Source organism: Ptychodera flava, chromosome 7 (assembly GCF_041260155.1).
Source record: "Ptychodera flava strain L36383 chromosome 7, AS_Pfla_20210202, whole genome shotgun sequence".
In the NCBI taxonomy this organism is placed as follows: domain Eukaryota; kingdom Metazoa; phylum Hemichordata; class Enteropneusta; family Ptychoderidae; genus Ptychodera; species Ptychodera flava.
In genome coordinates, this window is record NC_091934.1 from 15,010,634 (window position 1) to 15,030,470 (window position 19,837).

Consider the following 19,837-nt stretch of genomic DNA (forward strand, 5'->3'; position numbering starts at 1 on the left):
TGCTTCATTATATAACCAATTATAAACTTAAACGTTCATTTAACGTTTTAGTAGAGAGGTCATTTCATTTCAATCATTGTATTTCCGTCTAGAAGAAGTCTATTGTTCGTTATTTTTTTAATATGCCCAGTACTAAAATAATTCAATTATTATGTAATAGTTGAAAACAATTGGCCGATTTTGTAAACAGGCCCATAAGAAGGATAATAATATTGACAAGGCAGGGCAAGACGATTTGGTCACGCATGACATTAGCATGCACAGGGGATGATTTGATGATTTTGGATCTACTTTACGCAAAGAAAAACTGCACATATAAGACGTATGTTTACGGATACAAGAAAGAATGGTGAATGCCAACATCCCAAGATGCCCGACATAATGTAACATTTATGCATAAGAAATAAACGTGTGCTCTCTTCGAATACTTCAAGCCTATCCTCTCTCCATGTATCCATAGGCAGGCCTTTCGCAGACCATTCCCCGATGCAAGACCGTGGACTGTATTAGCTATCTGCAGGAAAAGGCGCTCTTTTTCAATTTCAAGCAGACATTAAAGTATGTAATGCGCGTTTCATGTGTAAAAACTTAACAAAGTGTCTTTATCTAAAACATCGATAAAATAGTAAGTTAAAAAGGGACAAACAACGTAATTATATATTTGTATAATATTGACTACGGAAACACATTCAAACATTATAATAATATTAAAATTATAATGATTGTCAATGATAGGAGATATCAAATTCCCCACATCTCGTCAAATGTTTACACGTGATGTCTGTGTAATTGTATAATCTGTAAAAGTAAAGATTTGGACAGTATTTTAAAAAACCAAAAACCTGTGTAAAGACGACATTAATTTGTGGTTGAAACTGGTAAAAAAATCATAAATTTAAAAAGGAATAACGTACGCGCAAATACGCATGTAAAAATCATATCCGTAAATTAGTCTCAGACTTTGTGAAAGATGTAAATGCCTATGTATAGACGTGCGTATCCTGTAAAAATATTCAAGCATACATTAATCGTTATATCAGGTGATACCTTGAGCAATTAATCAATCAAAGCTCTAATTGGTCAGTGAATCATTTGTCAAGGCAAAGTCAGCTAGAAACAAACTGGTCTTCAGAATGTCACAGTTTTTCGCTTGTCCGCATATCTTCCAAAGTATCATTTAATGCAGGGCTCAAAATTGACATTTTGCGCATAGTAGTCCGAGTGGGTAACCATTTCTAAAAAGGGGTAGTTCCAAAAGATATATAATAGTCAACTGTTATCACAGCTTATATGGCTTATCCTAAATTATATGATTACTGTCTCCGAAAATGTGACAAACATATGAAAAATCATGCTCTGATATCAAATCAGACTGTTCATTTTCAAGGCAGTGACAGAGCAAGTAAAGTATTTTCAACAGAAATGTGGTGAAAAACTACAGCTCCAAATAGTCTTTTTCCATAATAAAATCTACCAAAAAATAAACACGAGAGAAAAGGGCACACTGTCATATTTATATCTATTTTATGATCCTGAATGGCCAGAAAAGATGTGAATTAGTTACAGCATGATCATCATTGCTCAAATTTCACAAAGTTAAGACTTCGTCGCCAAGCTTTGATTGGAAAAGTCTAGAAGCAAGCTTGGAGCTAAGACACTCAGTCCAGCTGTACACTACATGCGCTGTTTATTTCCATGACACATGTGAACAAGTGGCAGTCCAATTGGACGACCATTTCAAGAAAGTTATTTTCCCCAAGTATGGGGTATGTTCGAAGTTCAATTATTTTGGTTGCGTATTAGCTTAATATTTTTGAACAATTCGGTTGTTGACGTATTCAAATGTCGAATTAGATTGGTGACCTTGGACGCTGAAATGACTCTGACCCTCACTCATGTCACGCGTATTGGTCACACTTTCGTCATTGTCATCACTCTTCTTTTCTATTTGCGACACGATAATTCTGTACACTTGGGGAAGATTGGTCAAATTCTTTTTAATAGATAGATAGATAGATATAATAATTTATTATCAATTAAATGCAGAAAAGTGTAATATTGATTGATTAATTGTTATCTGAGAGAAAGAGAGAGAGAGAGAGAGAGAGAGAGAGAGAGAGAGAGAGAGAGAGAGAGAGAGAGATGAGAAACGTGCAGACACAGACGGTCAAAGAACCCAGACAAGATTTAGAGAGAGAAAAAAAGAAAGCGACAAAGATACAGATTGAATGAAGGGTACACACAAAGAAAAAATCATCAATGGACTGTTTCTGCCAAATTGTACCTTTTTTAATCTCTTTTAAAAGTGTGAACACGACACATTTGTTTATTGCGGAATTTATCCTTTTTTCACCTGGTAGAATTCGATCGTGGACAGATAACAAAAATAATCTGAGGTTTAGCAAACATTGTCACAGAAAACATTACACATTAAATCAATAAGTGGGCAATCGCAATTTGTCAGCAAACTGGTCACAAAATTGCGTCTTGTTCCAAAATATGCTAGTTACCTTCTATTAATCAAATGTGCGACTCACCTAGCTAAACTTTTCATTAAACTTTGAACTTTTCATTCAACGTAAAATTATACTCATAATATGGCAACCACAAGTTAATCACAAACACATTTGATGACTGCATCGCTAATGATGAATCAGAAAAAATATTGAGTTTACTTTTTCTGAGTATTGACTATTTAAAAACCTAATAGGTGCTATCACATGACATTAATATGTTGCACTCAGAACACCCAGAAAGTTTGCCTTCACCAGAGAAGTTGCTTTGTAACGGAACCTTTACAATCCAAATGTCATTTCTATGTCGCTACCTCTGATCCACTCTTGGTAAATTTCATCAAACATTTCGTTTTGTGCCACGGTGAAAGTGTTCTTCCAGCCGCCGACACCTCCTATTCTGACAAAGGGTGACCCCTCTTCGGCCTTCACACCAAGAACATTGGTGCAGTAGTTGCTTCTGAGGGCCATCTGGTTGTTCTTCATGCTCTGAAAGCTGCAGTGGTCGCTGATCTTGTCCAAAGCTCTGTCGGACAGAGGGACGTTCAAGAAGTTAGCAATCTGGCGAACACAGGATTTTAAGTCCCGGATCATGTCTTCATATTTCAAGAACAGGACGTTACGATCGTACCTTTTTTCCCACCAGGGAAGGACGTGTTCGTGCCACTTTGTGCCGTCATGGTGAACTTTATGAGTTCTCCCCTTCATTTCCAAAAACTCAGGAAAGAACTCATTGAATTGGTAGGCTTTGGCTTTGGCTTGTGAAGACTCATTAGAGGCTACAATTCCGCTTGATTGCATAGCCTTCAAGAAGTAATAAGATGAAATCGCTACGTCTTTGGGGTTACGCGATAAGTAGATTACCTTGACCCTTTTGTCGTCGATATCCCTTGGAAGGAACTCCGACCTCAGGTGGCTGCTGAGCAATCTTGGCGACTGTAGCTGGTCGAGTGCAAATCCATCCGGTATGAGCATCTGTTTTTGGATCCCTCGCATAACAGGGTCATCGTCGGCTGAAAGCTGGAACTCCAGGTATGGTACTAGAACGTCACGGGGAGTGCCTGTAATGGCGTCTATGTCTCCACCATTCATGACTAGCGGTAGAATTTCTTTCATCCACGTTGTCCCCGATTTTGGAAACGTAAGGAGAAATATGTCATCTGGCCGAACTTTAAAGTTCTTGATCTTGTCGACAGACAGTTTGAATCCGGTGTTCGCTATTGTAACAGCGTCAACCATATTGGCAAATTGAGTCGAAACGTCATATACAAACGATAGACAGGTTGGTCATTGGCGTACTTTATGGGTCAATAATGAGGTCAATGGTTGAGGTAATTCTTCGATTCATGAGTGTAGTGCCTGAACAATCAACAAGTAGACAGTCCGTCAGCATCAAACCAGCGAGTTACCCACTCTCTGTGCAACTCCATCCTTGAAAGGGATGACTCCACATTCTCGCTCTTTCTGCTCTGTAAAATTAAGTGTTCAAGGATAGAACACCAATTAAACGCCCTTTTTGTAACACTTTTTGAACGCGTCTGGACTAGGGGTTTCATTAAGAGCCGACAGGAAGCGAAATTGACCTGTTACTCTCACTATTTCGCCAGCTATTTTTTTTTTGAAAATATTGACTCTTGATCTCTTAAATATTTTTTTACCTTCTCAAATGATTAAGACAAGTATCGCAAGCTTTGTAATTTATAATCAAGCTATTCGACGGGTTCTATTTGAAACAAAGTCTAGTAGACGAGCGAATAGTCGCGACTACGATCACCGTCTACCGTGCATTGCCTAAATAAAATTTCGTTTTGCAACGGACGATTCTATTGGATACTGCAATTGCTTACTACAATGTGGTGACCCTTATATCCGCCAATGAAAACAAGTTTGTACTACACCTGTCGGCCGTTATAAGCTCAATTTAAAATGGCCGATGAACAAGTAATAAGCAATCACAAAGTCAAGCTTCACCGTACGATCTTGAGTTTTAAAGCGCACCATCATAATTACGTGGAGTTAAACTGTTTTCGGTGGTAATGGCCTGACTTTTTCTCACGAAAATACTTCTCAATTTATTACAGTTCGAATTTTAGTAGGCCGATGATTGTAGTAACCGTCATGGCATAGGCAACAATGTGTACGTATATAATCAGCTGGAGGTTGATTTGTATGGCTTTTCGGTCTATCCATGTCAATAAGAACTTCGCTCTGAGTCATGCGAGTGATTAAAAATATGTTTAAAATACGAGCAGGCCTCTAAACTCAAAACGATACGTGAGCTTCTGAAAGTACAAATTTTCATATCCTATATCAAGGTTCTTACTTTGCATAACCATATAGCCACCTAACATTCAGGATCTTTGTTATATTTGCGAAATATGGTCATCATTGTCATTTTTAATCATTATTGATTAATAAATAATCCTTTTTATGTCCCAAGTGGTATAATAGTTCTTCTTTTACTGATTTTCATACCCACAATCAGAGTTCTTAATTTTAAGCATACAGTTGAAAAGTTTCTTGTTTTTCGTGTTTAAAATATCACAGTGTTTCATCCTGGATGGCATCAACATGGGGATTTTCCCGTTACCAGACAATTTAGCGGGATTTCAACAGTCATGTGTTCTACTTGTATCTGTATGGTGTGATTGGAACCATTTCATGGCGGAAACGGCCATAGGGGAACACTGTATAATCGTTTACAATATCACATTTACATCATTATTTATAATGAATTATTACGGTTCACGTCCTAAAAGCATAGAAGTTTTTAACATACCTATCTTCATAACACTAAGGTTCTTACTTAATTGAGCTATATTGTCAAATTATTTCTAGATTTTAGTTCTTTGTTCACAATATAGTCAACATAATATTATATATATTATATATTATATAATATATAAATATGTATATATATATATATCAGAACTGCTGAAATGAGACGCAACATATTTGCATTTATTCATTCAACGAAAAGACTTCCTTTTGCTAATGTTTTATGTGTTTTTGCTCTATTCAAATGTGATTGCAAGCTTCATCTAAATAAATATTGCGTTTTTGTTGAGGTAAATTGTACGTCACATTAAGTAGACGATGACTTTTCGTCAAGAAGTCCCTAGTGACATCACCACTTACTCAACGAAATGTACATTTATATTGCATATGACATTAAAGATGTATACAGTCACCTGTAATCTAAATATGCCCATATATGGTCGAAGGAACGTTCCTTGGTATTAAAATGCTCATGTGAGGGCGCTGTTTTTAAAAAGCGGCCACCCGCTTAAAATCTGTGATTGGTTAGATTTTCTCTTTCCATGGTAACTGTGGCAAAATTCGAATAGGTGACAGTATACCTTTAAAGATGTCTATGTGTAGTACTTTTATATTTCACTTTATCAATGAAGGTCACGTGAAACCCATGATACAAAAAGGCATTGATATTAGCATTGATTTAGCAATTAACTGAAAGACGCATATACCCTTATTGGTACCAGAATATCATAGCACGCTCATCATGACCAAATCCACTGCGTGTAAGGTTGTTTGTGCAAGCTATATAAAAGTCACGATTACGCCATGGAAAACATTTATGTAATCAAATTTAGTTTTGAAATAATGGTGAAAACGTATCAGCCGGTTCAACATCCAAAAATCTATTTCAGCAACTTACAGTGTTTGCGGGAAGTTTGAATCATGATTTCGATGTCGGAATTGCGCTCCAAACTTTCTCACAGGGGATCAGGTTGAAGTCATAGTTTGTTGCTGCCTGTACCATATCCACGAACCCTATAGTGTTGCCCATGCGCGATTTATATGTAGAAGAGTAATATATTCCAATATGCTTGAGAACATCTGAAAGCTTCATTTCCGAATGTTTTATCTCAAAAAACTGACTTTGATGTTGGTGTCTGTTTAAATTGGATTTGCTGATTTTTCGTTCGCACACATTTACTAACAATGACTGAATTTTGCTCGTATGGTAAGTTGATGATAATGGAAATACGCAGTGACAGTGAAAGACTTCAACTTTTCCTAAAACTGTCCTCAATGAAACTTTCAACCATGCTCTCAACAAATAAATAATAAAAACAGGGGTCACCTTGCAAAGTTTGCTTATAAAGAATCATATAAACTGAAAGTTACCTATACTTGAAATCTCAAATGGCTCATGGCTCATAAGTGACGTTATCATCACAGTAGACAACAAGGAATTTGAAAATCATAATACACAGGCGCACGTGGGCTGGGTAGTCTATTTGATCTATTGCTCGCACACTCTTTACCCTGGCCGTAGGCCTATTTGCGGTTGAAGGCAGACCAAAGAGTATAAGCAATCGATTGACCGAGCAGACAATCGAGCGATCAAGCATACTACCGTACTCACATCCACTTGTGATTTTAAGGTGTCATTTCAATATCTATTGCATCAAGGCATCACCATTATCAGAGTGTGACTGCATACAGGCTTTTGGACAGATGCAATGTCATATCTCGAGGTTTTGCCTGGCTGGATATGTGGGTTGGGAGGCAAAGGTTCAAAATGCACAGAAAGTGCGAGAATGTGGCGTCATCCATTTCAAATATGGAGTCGCACAGAGAGTGGGTACCTCGCTGGTTTGATGCTCATGGACTATCTATTTGTTGATTGTTCAGGTGAGACAAAACTCGTCTCTCAATTCTTGAATTGTGAGCTAAAAACCAGACCAAAGAGGGCACTCCACTTAAGAACCGAAGAATTACTATTCTGTACTATTGGCCTTATTATTGATCCGTTAAGTACTCCACCGATCAAATCTGTAGGTCTATCGTTTGTATTTGACGAGTTTCTACTCTATTTGCCAGTATGGTCGACGCTGTTACAATAGCGAACGCCGGATACAAACTTTCTGTCGACAAGATCAAGAACTTTAAAGTTCGGCCAGACGACATATTTCTCCTTACGTTTCCAAAATCGGGGACAACGTGGATGAAAGAAATTCTACCGCTAGTCATGAATGGTGGAGACGTAGACGCCATTGCAGGCACTCCGCGTGACGTTCTAGTACCATACCTCGAGTTCCAGCTTTCAGCCGACGACGAACCCGTATTGCGAGGGGCCGTAAAACAGATGCTCATACCGGATGGATTTGCACTCGACCAGCTACGGTCACCAAGGTTGCTCTGCAGCCATCTGAGGTCAGAGTTCCTTCCAAAGGCTATCGAGGAGAAAACGGTAAAAGTCATCTATTAGCGCGTAACCCCAAAGACGAAGCGATTTCATCTCACTACTTTGTGAAGGCTGTGCAATCAAGCGGCATTGTAGCTTCCAATGAGCCTTCACAAGCCAAAGCCTACCAAGATTTCAGCGCGTTCTTTTCCGAGTTTTTGGAAATGAAGGGGAGAGCTCAAATAGTGCACTATGACGGCACAAAGTGGCACGAACACGTCCTTCCCTGGTGGGAAACAAGGCACCATCGCAACCTCCTGTTCTTGAAATATGAAGATATGATCCGGGACTTAAAATCCTGTATTCGCCAGATCGCTAAATTCTTGAACGTCCGCCTTACTGACGGAGCTGTGGACAAGATCAGCGACCACTGCAGCTTTCAGAGCATGAAGAACAACCAGATGGCCCTAAAAAGCAACTACTGCACCAATGTTCTTGGTGTGAAGGCCGAAGAGGGGTCCCCCATTCGTCAGAGTAGGAGTTGTCGGCGGCTGGAAGAACACTTTCACCGCGGCACAAAACGAAACGTTCGATGAAATTTACCGAGAGTGGATCAAAGGTAGTGACCTAGAAATGACATTTGAATTGTAACGGTCCAGTTATATTCTCTGGTGCGGGCAAACTTTTTTGGTGTTCCGATTGCAACATATCGATCTCATGTGATAGCACTTATAAGGTTGCTAAATAGTCAATACTCAGACAAAGTAAACTTAACATTTTCTGATTCATCATTAGCAATGAAGTCCTCAAATATGCCTGTGAGCAACTTGTGGTTGTCATATTATAAGTACAATTTTACGGTTAATAAAAAGGTAAAGTTTAGTGAAAAGTTTAATTACATTGATGTGAGTGGCAAGTTTGACCATAGATAGTAGAGAAACTACTATCTATGATTTGACTAATAGACGTTAGCTAACAAATTTAGCAGACGCAATTTTGTGATAAGTTCGATGGCAAACCGCGAAACAGTCAATACACTATTTTTTTAGCATTTACCTTCGTTCTGCTGTATCTCTGCCGTTCTCTTTCTCATATTCTTTTTCTTTTTATTTATCTGTCTGTCCGTGTCTGCATCTCTCTCTCTCTCTCTCTCTCTCTCTCTCTCTCTCTCTCTCTCTCTCTCTCTCCCTCTCTCTCTCTCTCTCCTCTCTCTCTCTCTCTCTCTCTCTCTCTCTCTCCCACACACACACGCACGGATAACAAGAAATATCGTATTTTTTCAGTATGTCATTTATAATATTAAATTGTACTTTTTATGGGACAGTTTCCGTGAACCTCTTTCAGAATTATCACATTCCCACAGAACTCACTGAGGTATTGTTTTAAATGTCAACATTACCTTCATACGAATGTAATAATGATAATAATAGAATTATTTTACAATGGACAATGTTTAAAAATTCATTCACTCAAGTATGTAACACTTTATTTTTATTCAGTCAGAAAGTGTTCTTGCATTTTAGCCAGTGATAATTTACTTCCTGAAGCTTGACCTATATTTTTGTGTCACATCCTAAATTTTGACTCTATATAGCTAAGTTTTGATGTGTAATGTTGGACTTTTGACGGTATACATTAATGCTGAGCAGTCATGATATCCAATCTTCTAAATTCGTCCTCTGTGCAACCACAACTGCGCATGCCCTGCGTATCACTTTCAATATTGACACAAGAATGTAACACTATATATATTGACTGAATACATGGGTTTGTGTTTCTAAGAGCAGGTGAGAACATGCCCGAGGCAAGAAGGGAAAATTGTCTTCTGCATTTATGGTCTAAAAATCTTTAAAATCTACTTCTCAAAATTGCTAAAACGAAAGCTTTCATATTTAGGACATATATAGGTCTATAGGGATAACATTTTTTCAGATTAGTTCAAATTATGCAGAAATATGATATAGTCAAGTCAATATGTGAATTATCCAATTTTATTTTCGGGCAATTTTCACCACTTTTTGTCAAAAAAATTATTTTCTCAAAAACTACTCGTATGATATATTTGATATTTGATAGGCATGTTTTTAGGGATGATCTTTATTTGCTCTGTTCAAATTATGATGAAATCTTCATTTGTGTGTTTTGCAGCTATTTTCCCATTTTGTCAGGCCATCTCAATTGAGCTCAAGTGATTTCCACTTTTTCATTAACACATGTGTCACAAAAAGTTATTCTTTACATAACATAGCAGATTTCTGTCGGCAACTAGGTCACTTGTTGTATTCCTATATTCCTACATTGGTATTGAATTGGCTAGTATGTGGTTTGTTGCCATTGGTTTCAGACACCAGTTTCCTTTTAAAGGTGAACTTCTGTTGGGACTGAAATTTCCAGTAGGTTTGTTGATACACAGAACAAACCAATGGAATTAAATCAAAATTAGTTCATGCGTTTGAATTTCTGGGAAGTAATTTTTTGAAACGTCACTGATTTTATTTCAGTGTCCATTATGCCAGATGTCTAAAAATCACACCATTTTGCTTTTGAAAGACTTTGCTGGACAAGAAAATGGGTTTTACACCGTCACGGACCCACTTTCTGCATACTGCGCCTTACTGTGACACTTGAGATGTTGTGTTCACTTTTGTGTAGACAACTATGTATCAAATGCAGAGAGTGGCCTTGATTATTTTTTTTCGACATTTATGTATCTTCACATGAGAAAATGGGTTCAAGAAACCGTCGTTCAAAAAGTGTGTATCCATTTCATACATATACATGTTTTCAACACAATTAGTAAGCTAAATTTTGACTTTTTTTCTAAATCACATTCCTTTTATACGTGTTTGGCAAGTACATACATAAAACTTGATCTACAATATGTAGGTAAAACTTGTTTTCGCTAGTAGTTTTCAATAAGATTCGTCAGTGTTTATGTGAGTTTGCCCTTTGTTTATGTCTTGATAGGAAAGGTGTTAACACTGTTGTTATTTTCTGATACCAACTTAACAGTCTGAGATGGGTCATCTTTGTTTGTTTATTGTATTTTGTATTTTACTCAAGACCTCGTTAGTGTATTTTCAGAATAAAATAACTTCACCGAATGTTATTCGCCAGTTTTGTTATTTCAGGGCTTGAACACCCCCTGCACGCCTAAAATTAAATGTGTTCAATAAGTGTGTTTTACCCTTTAACACACCTTTCGTTGAACGGCGTCCATACGTTCAAGAAATGTTACGGCCCTTTGAACGCGTAATATGCGTTAAATTTGTGAACACATTTCAACGTGCATAGTGTGTTCAGCCAAGGAACACTACTGTGTCAATATAATGGCTGATTGACCGCAGTGTTCAACATCTGCACAGGTCATGTTCAAAAATTGAATATATTGGTGTTTAACATATTTGAACACATAATTCTATAATCTCTGAACGTTTAGACGCGTTCAAAAAGTGTTACAAAAAGGTGTGTAATTGATGTTATATCCTTGAACATTTAACTTTATTGTGTGGATGTTAGAAATGACAGCAATGGTCGACTATCGTTTACGTTTTTGGAAAGGCAAGTGATTAGCTGTGAAAAAATCACAGCCAAGGTACCGTATTAACATATATGCTTAGTTTGTATTGAAAAATATAGTTTGCCCCGCAGATTCTCATTTATATCCTATGTTGAAACTCTTTTACTTGATTTGTCCCTTTCGTCTGGTTATTCCTTTGAATTTGCGCTTATTTTGAATATTTACAGTGGTTCAGAAGGACTCACGCCTCGCACATGTAAATATGGGCCAAGGTACTCCCTGAACTCCTTCATTATACAACCAATTATAAACTTGGACGTTCACTTCACGTTGCCAGAGAGGTTATTTCATTTCAATTATTGTACTTCCGTTTAGTAGAAGTCCATTGTTGGTTATTACTTCCATTATCATGTAATACCTCAAAACAACTAGCCGATTTTGTAAACAAGGCCATAAGAAGGATTATAATATTGACGAGTCAGGGCAGGACGAGTCTGGTTAAGCATGATATTAGCATGCATAGGGAATGATTTGATGATTTTGGATCTACTTTACGCAAAGAACCACTGCAGATGCAAGATGAATGTTTACAGATACAGGTAAAGAACGGAGAATGCCGACCATTCCACGATGCAAGACGGTGGACTATATTAGCCATCTGCAGTAAAAGCGCTTTTTTCATATTTCAACAAAACAAATATGTAATGCACGTTTCACGTGTAATAATAAAACAAAGTGTCTTTATTGGAAACATCGGTAAAAGTAAGTTAAAAAGGATATAAGCAACATCGACAGATCTTTATATTATATTAATATCAATTAAGGAAAACACATTCAAAATATTACAATTTACCTTGACCCTGAACCAATAACTATCAACGATAGGGGTTATCAAATTCCACACATCACATCAAATGTTCACACATGGTGTCTGTGTAATTGCATAATCTGTAAAAGTAAAGATTTGTACAGCATTTAAAAAAATTCAACACATGTGTCAAGATGAAATTAGTTGTGCTTGAAACTGGTAAAAACAAGAAATTTAGAATGGAATGACGTAAGCGCAAATGAGCATGTAAAATCATATAGTATGTGACTTAGTCTTTGCATTGACTTTGTGAATGATGTACATGTCCATGTATAGTCCTGTAAATAAATCGTCAAGCATACATTACTCGTGATATCAGGTGTAAAACTGCACAACTTAAGATAATTTCATTTTTAACATGATAAATCTAACATTAAGAACAAATAAACACGAGAGAAAAGGGCACACCATCATATTTATCTCTATTTTATGATCCTGAATGGCCAGAAAAGATGTGAAATAGTTACAGCGTGATCATTATCGCTCAAATTTCACAAGCTTAATAGCTGGTAACTGAACTTTGGTTGGAAAAGCCGAGAAGCCACCTTGTAGCAAACACATCTTATCCAGCTGTACGCTGCATGCACTGTTTATTTCCATAACACATGTGAATAAGTGGCAGTCCAATCGCACGACAATTCCAAGAAAGTGATTATCCCCAAATTTGGGGTATAGTTCTAAGTTCAGTTATTTCAGTTGCGTATTACTTTAATATTTTTGAATAATTCGGTTGTTGGCGTATTCAAATGTCGAATTAGATTGTGACCTTGGACGCTGAAATGACTCTGACCCTCACACATGTCACGCATATTGGTCACACTTTCGTCGTTCTCGTCATCTTTCTTGCCTATTTGCAACGTGATAATTCTGTACACTTGCAAAACAATAGTCAAGATGCTTTTAATCGTGAAGAAGATATCCATGGGCGTTACAACGTTGTATTTGGTAATGAGGATGAGTCGGAAAATGAGGAAAGGGCCTGCATGACAAGCTTGACGACGATTCCCAACATGTCGCTCTCAAGACATGCGCACTTCCCGTTCATCGTCCCCTTGCCTTAGGGACTGGTCAGTTTCCTGCCCGGGGGATGGATTCATAGGGGTCACCCTGTCTTTGACTTTGTTGAGGGGGAAGGGGGTCACCATGTTTTTAGAAATGCCCACTAGGGGGGGGGGTCAGTGTGTTTTTGAATTTCAACACGGGCTCGTACTTGTCTATGTAACTTTAATAATCAGACATACGGGGTGTCACCATGTTTTCGAAATTTCGAATAGGGGTGACCCTGCGGTATCGCTCAAACTTCGTGTAATATTATTATTATTATTATTATTTATTTCTTAAAAGCGCACTCCACTTCGTCTCAGTGCTCTGTACATTCTACAATAAAAGGAGGTAATTAAAATCACAGATCACAAAACATACTATAACAATCTCTAAAAAGACAAGTTTTCAAGTATCGTTTAAATGTGTCAATTGAAAACTCTAGGACAGAAACATCTAAAGACAGATCATTCCATAAAATCGGGGCAGCCACTGAAAAAGCCCTAAGACCATAGTTTGTAGTAGTGTACCTTGTATCATGCCTAGTTAAAAGAACTTTATTCGACGAGCGAAGATTGCGATGAGGTACTTGGATATCTATCAATGACTTAAGGTAATCTGGACAGTTGCCAATGAGTATTTTGAAAGTAAGGAGGTTAATTTTGAACTTAATCCTTCCCTTACTGGCAACCAATGAAGTCTAAATAATACAGGTGTAATATGTTCAAATTTCTTTGTACGAGTAACCAGTCGTGCTGCAGCATTTTGTACAGACTGAATTTTGTCGAGGTGATAATTTTGAATACCATAAAGAAGGACCGTTACAATAGTCTAATTTCGATGTGACAAAAGCATGGACCAATTTCTCTGTCGTATTTGCATCAATCAAGGAACGAATTTTACCTAATTTATACAAGGCAAAAAAGGCCGATTTACATAAGTTATTTACATGACTAGACATAAAACCGTCAGAGTCAAGTAACACTCCTAGGTTTCTAACTGATGTTGATGGAATGATATCACATGAGCCGACGCTCAAAGATTCAAGTTTTGTGCTATCCTTGCGAAAACGTGATGAAAATTGTATGACTTCAGTCTTATTATCATTTAAAAACAACATATTTTAAAAACAAATATTTGACGTCATCCATTGACGAATATTCGCTACACACTGTTCAAGATCTAACCTAACGTCCTCAGGACTCTTACAAACAACATAATCTGGGAATCGTCTGCGTAAAACATGTACTCTAAACCCTGAGCGGAAATAATGTCATCTAAAGGAGTAGTATACAAAGTGAAAAGGATGGGCCCAGTACAGAACATTGGGGAACACCATACCTTAAAACAGCACATTCTGAAATAGTTGAATTAAGAGAAATACGCTGAACCCGGTCTGTCAAATATGATCAAAGATCTCAGCCACTGAATCACTAGACCGGATATTCCAAACTGACATTGTAATCTATGGAGCAATATCTCATGGTCTAGAGTATCAAAGGCGGCTGATAGATCTAGCATGACCATAATGACATCCCTACGAGAGTCTAAGGCAATCATGACATCGTTATGAACACGAAGAAGGGCTGTTTCTGTACTATGATACCTACGATATGCTGACTGATACTTTGAATACAGATTATTTTCTGACAAATAGCTCTTTAACTGATCTGCGACAATACGTTCCAGACATTTCGATAGAAAACACAAATTTGAAACCGGTCTGTAATTTCTGAGGTTATTTTGATCGAGAGCTGGATTTTTTATCAAAGGTCGTACGATTGCCAATTTAAACATGTCTGGAACAATGCCGCTTGACAGCGAAATGTTAAAAAGATGTGTAATAAAGGTAAAAGCTCGTTAATGTATAGTATAAAAATCTCTGTGGGTAAAACATCTAAAATACAGGACTTCATAGATGAATGCGAAATTAGCTTTAAAAGATCATTGACATTCACAGGTTTAAAAGATAAAAGTGAACAACCTGGCGGAGGATAATCTGAGCTAATGGTATCAGTACAAGAATTGAGACTTTCCCTAAGTTTATCAATTTCTGAGTAAAAAAGTTCATAAAATTACTACTCATTGATCACCGGGATATTGGTGGGCTGTATTTTGGTACTCGCTTTCTTCGTACCAGTCATCTCATCAATTATGGCAAACAGTTCTTTGGAATCCGCAGCTTCAATGCGCGAGCGATGATAGTCCGATTTTATCTCATCAACACGTCTGTAGTACTCTGATCGTTTTGCAACAAACATTTCGCGATGGATGACTAATCGACTTCGGCGCCATTTTCGCTCATATTGTCGAACAGTTCTCCTTAGATCCATAAGATCCTCGTTGTACCATGGCGCTCTTGGTTTTACAGTCACCGTTTTAGATTTTATCGGAGCTAGTTCATCAAGAATATTAGTAACTTCTCTCTCATACAGAGTACACAGATCATTCACGTCATGGATGCTGTGGTAACCCGACAACGATGCACTAATCATAGCTTTGAATGATTCTTGATCAATCGATCGAAAGTTACGTTTAAACCGAGTAACTCTCGAATTCGGTGACCTTTCCACATTCATATTGAAATGAACCAAGCTGTGATCAGAAGAGAGTACATCTGAGACGGTGATGTTATCCAATAACTGATCAGAGGCATGTGTTATGAGAAGATCTAATGTATGTCCGAACACATGGGGTTGAGTTACGTGTTGCTTGAGATTCTTCGAATTCAACACATCTAGAAGTTTAGAGGCATCGCGAGATTCACTATCATTCATATGGAAATTAAAGTCACCAATAATCAATAAGTGTCCAGGTGATGCAATGACCATTTCGAGCAAACTTGAAAATTCCGATAGAAAAATGTTAGTCGAACTCGCATTTTTCTTCGACTTTGGGGGTCGATATACGATGATGATACGCAGAATTTCACTGCGAAAACGTAAAGAGATATCAAGTGACTCGAATGATTTAAAGTCATAAGTCTCTGTATGAGTGACTCTCAAGTTAGAACGTAATAAAAGTGCCACTCCTCCACCTCTCCGGTTAGCGCGTGGTTGCTGATAAATTGTGAAACCAGATATAGCAGAAAGAATATCTGCGACAACCGGATCATCTTTCCTTTTAAGCCATGTTTCGGTTATAGCAAGTAAATCCAATTTCTCTTCTATTAATGTAGAAGCTATTTCGCCAGCCTTACTAGTCAGCGACCGCACGAGCATTCCACAATCCACCAGCCAGTTGCAGTTTATGAAAAGTTAGAGGAGATCGAGGAATAGTTTTGAGTATACCAACAGGCCTTCGAAATGGTATGACTTCAGTTCTCTTGTCAGATATCAAAGTTTTGATGGGAAATAGAATACGATGACGAACTCCGGCTTTCTTGCCACGAGGTCGAACTGCATACCTGATTTTGCGTGCCGCATCAGCTGCTTGTCGCGTCACTGTGGTATTACTCCATCTCATTGACAGCAAGGTGTTTCGTGACACATGAAGCAAGTCAGGAGTATGTGATAACGCCATATTGTTGAAAACTTGTCCAAGCATTCTCAGAGGCTGCAAATGTCCTATCCCGAGTCGAAAGTCCATAAAACAAGACGTCACAGGTATCACAGAACCGAAACAAACAGGTTTTGTACATCAAAAAACGTTAGGAACACCAAATATAACGTAAAAAGACGTAAAACATAGGAGCTCATCCACACACGAGGCAGCCGGGTTCAGCGCCACCATAATTCTTAATAACCCCTAAGTAATATCGCACCATAGACAAACAGCGACAAACTATAAGCGTCAGCAGTGTACCACTTGACTATGCATAGATATTAATAGACGCGCAAGTAAGCACAAATTCATTTTGTGCGAAAACTGCTTACGGGTTAAACTTCAAAATATGCGAATTGTATAATTGACGGTGTACGTATACTCATAACTATAGGGCTGGTTTTTTATCTCCTAGTCGATATCGGAGCTGCTGAAATGAGACGCCACCTATATATTTCTCCCTTATTCATTCACTCAGTGAAAAGACTTCGTTTTGCTTAACGTTCATGTTTTATGTTTTTGTTTCTTCTATTCAAATGTGACTGCATGTCTATCGACTAGACGATGACCTTTCATCCAGAGGTCCCTAGGCACGTCACCACTTCCTCAACGAAAAGTACATTTATATTGCATATGACTTTAAGGACGTGTATTTGTGTTAGTACTTTTATATTTCACTTCATTAGCGAAGGTCAAGTGGAACCTATGATACAAAAAGACACTGATATTAGCATTGATTTGGCAAGTAACTGAAATAGGATATTCCCTTATTGGTATCAGAATATCATAGCAGCTCATCACGACCAAATCCACTGCGTTTGGGGGTTATTTATTAAAAGTCACAATTACGCCATGGAAACCATGTATGTGTGACACGCAATCAAATTTAATTTTTCAAATCATTGTTGTTCAAAAAACGTGTCAGCAGTTTCAACACCCCAAAATCTATCAGCAACTTACAGTGTTTGCGGGAACTTCAGAGCATGATTTAGATGTCGGATTTGCGCTCTTCCAAACTTTCTCGCAGGGGGTTTTATTGACGTCAAAGTAAATGAATTTTGTTGCGTGTAGTACCATATCTGCGACTCCTAGTGTTGTCCATGCGTGATTTATCTGTAGAGAATGGGCTGGGTAGTCTAATTGATCGATCGATAGGCTTCTCGGTCTATCGATCGCATACTCTTTGCTTTGCCCATAGTTGCAGTGGAGGGCAGAGTAAAGAGTATGCAATCGACACTGGTTTGAAAGTTATTTATCCTGTCGAAAACAGTCTGTCAGCATTGACAATGTGTCATCTTCATATAGGGAAATAAAATGTGGCATCCAACAAGGGTTTATTCTTGGCCCAATGCTGTTTTTAATTTCTATCAATGACATTGCAAACTGTAGCAACTCCTTTCACTTCAGACCTTTTGCTGATGATACAATCTATTCAAGTTTTTGGAAAGCAATGACTTCAATCTAGCACGCGTAAATTAAGACTTCCAGAATGTCTGTGATTGTGCCAAGCTAATAAGCTGACTATCAGTTTTGAAAAGACCAACCTCATGATTTTTAAAATATCGAGAAGAAAGGTAAATATGCATAGCAGGGTGGAAATTGACGGATGTCACATAGAAAGTGTTCAGTCAGCAATTTACCTTGGCGTTTCACGTGATGAGAACCTTACATGGAAGTTTCAAGTCCAACAAGTTGTAAAGCCTATAGCCCCTAAAATTGGTCTATTTTCTCAGTTAGGGCATTATGTACCAAGACATATTCTTCTTTTGTTATTTAATTGACTTATTCTACCAAATATTACATACTGTATTGAAATATAGGGCAATACATTTACTTGGTATCTAGCGCCAATACTCCTGTTACAAAAGAAACTTGTCCGTCTGATTACACTTTCTGACTTCCGCGCTCCCTCTGCCATTTTGTTCCAACAACTTCGAATCTTAGATGTTCATCAACTCTGTAAACTTCACACATGTTTGTTTATATATGATCTGCTTAAAGATCATTTTGCCCATGATATACATCATTACCTTAATCCAATTCCCCATCATTATACCACCAGCTTTGCTTCTCTTGACAATTTACGTATGCGGCAACGCTTCATTGGAACTCTCTACCAAATCATACCAAAAATATTTCAGATAGAAGATTATTTGCAGCTGCCATAAAGGCGTACTTGCTCATGTAATTTACTGTGTATTCTATTTTATTGTATTGAATATTGTAATCTTCCTTGTCGTTAATTTGCATTTGACATTTAGTAAAAACTACTTATGCTTGTTTGAAGGTTTCTCATACGGTTACACTTGAACTCGCTATAGTATAATCACATTTGTTAGTGTCTTGGACTTGATTAGTTCAAATAGAACTGTTTCCAAGACCTTACCAGAAATACTTTATGACTTTATTCCTTTGTTATTTGCTCCTTGCTATTGCATCCCAATATTGTTTCTGTTAAAAGTCTATATCATATTTGTGACATGTCCTAGAAGCAAATGAAAGCATTGCAATTTGTATGTCTAGGTGAAAAACTGGTAGAATTTGAGATTTGCTGTAATTTGCTTTGTAAATTTTAGGGTATGGGGTAAGTTTTTGCCCTACTCCATGAAAGGTATAGAATATATTGCATATTACAATATGTCATTGTAAAGACTAATACATTGCCTTTCTAATGATATCCAAGATATCCCTGCAGCAAATTGAATAGATTCTATACAAAGTATTGCCTTTTGTAATATGTCTAGGTAAAACTTTGGTAAAATTTGAGATTAGCTATGACAGTAATTTCCAATGCAAACTTTGGGCTATGGCGTAAATGTTTGTCCTATTTCAATAAAAGTATTGAAGATATTGCACATTACAATACGTCATTTTAAAGACTAATCAATTGTCTTTCTTATCATGCAAACCCAGGTTATGTCAAACGATAAGCTCAGCAGATGACTTACAAGAAGAATAATTTAACAAAAAAGATGCCTGTCAGCAGTACCGTCATTTTGCGTTACCCTTCAAAATATGGCTGTTACAATTATAATATTCTTATATTTTTCTGTTGAAAGTGTATTTTATGTTTCTTGTATGTCTCTGTAGCAAATAAAAAAAATCATACAAAACATTGCCATTTTATTATTATAGATATCTGTAATGTGTACGTAAAGGAATTGTTCATTGCCCTCAGTGGGCTCGATTTGCAATAGCAT

General features: G+C 37.4%; 3 protein-coding genes across 3 annotated transcripts; 2 read left to right on the forward strand and 1 right to left on the reverse strand.

Annotated features, from left to right (window-relative positions):
* Positions 1 to 2,356: 2,356 nt before the first annotated feature.
* LOC139136133 (sulfotransferase 1E1-like) lies at positions 2,357 to 3,796 on the reverse strand. Its single transcript, XM_070703895.1, has one exon. The coding sequence runs from the start codon at positions 3,750 to 3,752 to the stop codon at positions 2,796 to 2,798; it is 957 nt and encodes a 318-aa protein (XP_070559996.1). The 5' UTR covers positions 3,753 to 3,796; the 3' UTR covers positions 2,357 to 2,795.
* A 3,566-nt stretch (positions 3,797 to 7,362) lies between these two features.
* Positions 7,363 to 7,749, forward strand: LOC139136290 (sulfotransferase 1E1-like). Its single transcript, XM_070704017.1, has one exon. The coding sequence runs from the start codon at positions 7,363 to 7,365 to the stop codon at positions 7,747 to 7,749; it is 387 nt and encodes a 128-aa protein (XP_070560118.1).
* Positions 7,750 to 7,889: 140 nt separating this feature from the next.
* LOC139136291 (sulfotransferase 1C4-like) lies at positions 7,890 to 8,261 on the forward strand. The gene has a single exon (XM_070704018.1). It carries the CDS (start codon positions 7,890 to 7,892, stop codon positions 8,259 to 8,261), a length of 372 nt encoding a protein of 123 aa, XP_070560119.1.
* The last annotated feature ends 11,576 nt before the right edge of the window (positions 8,262 to 19,837 follow it).

Coding starts and splice junctions, on each gene's coding strand:
- LOC139136291 (XM_070704018.1), top strand. CDS start 7,890: ATGAAGGGGAGAGCTCAAATAGTGCACTATGACGGCACAAAGTGGCAC.
- LOC139136290 (XM_070704017.1), top strand. CDS start 7,363: ATGGTCGACGCTGTTACAATAGCGAACGCCGGATACAAACTTTCTGTC.
- LOC139136133 (XM_070703895.1), bottom strand. CDS start 3,752: ATGGTTGACGCTGTTACAATAGCGAACACCGGATTCAAACTGTCTGTC.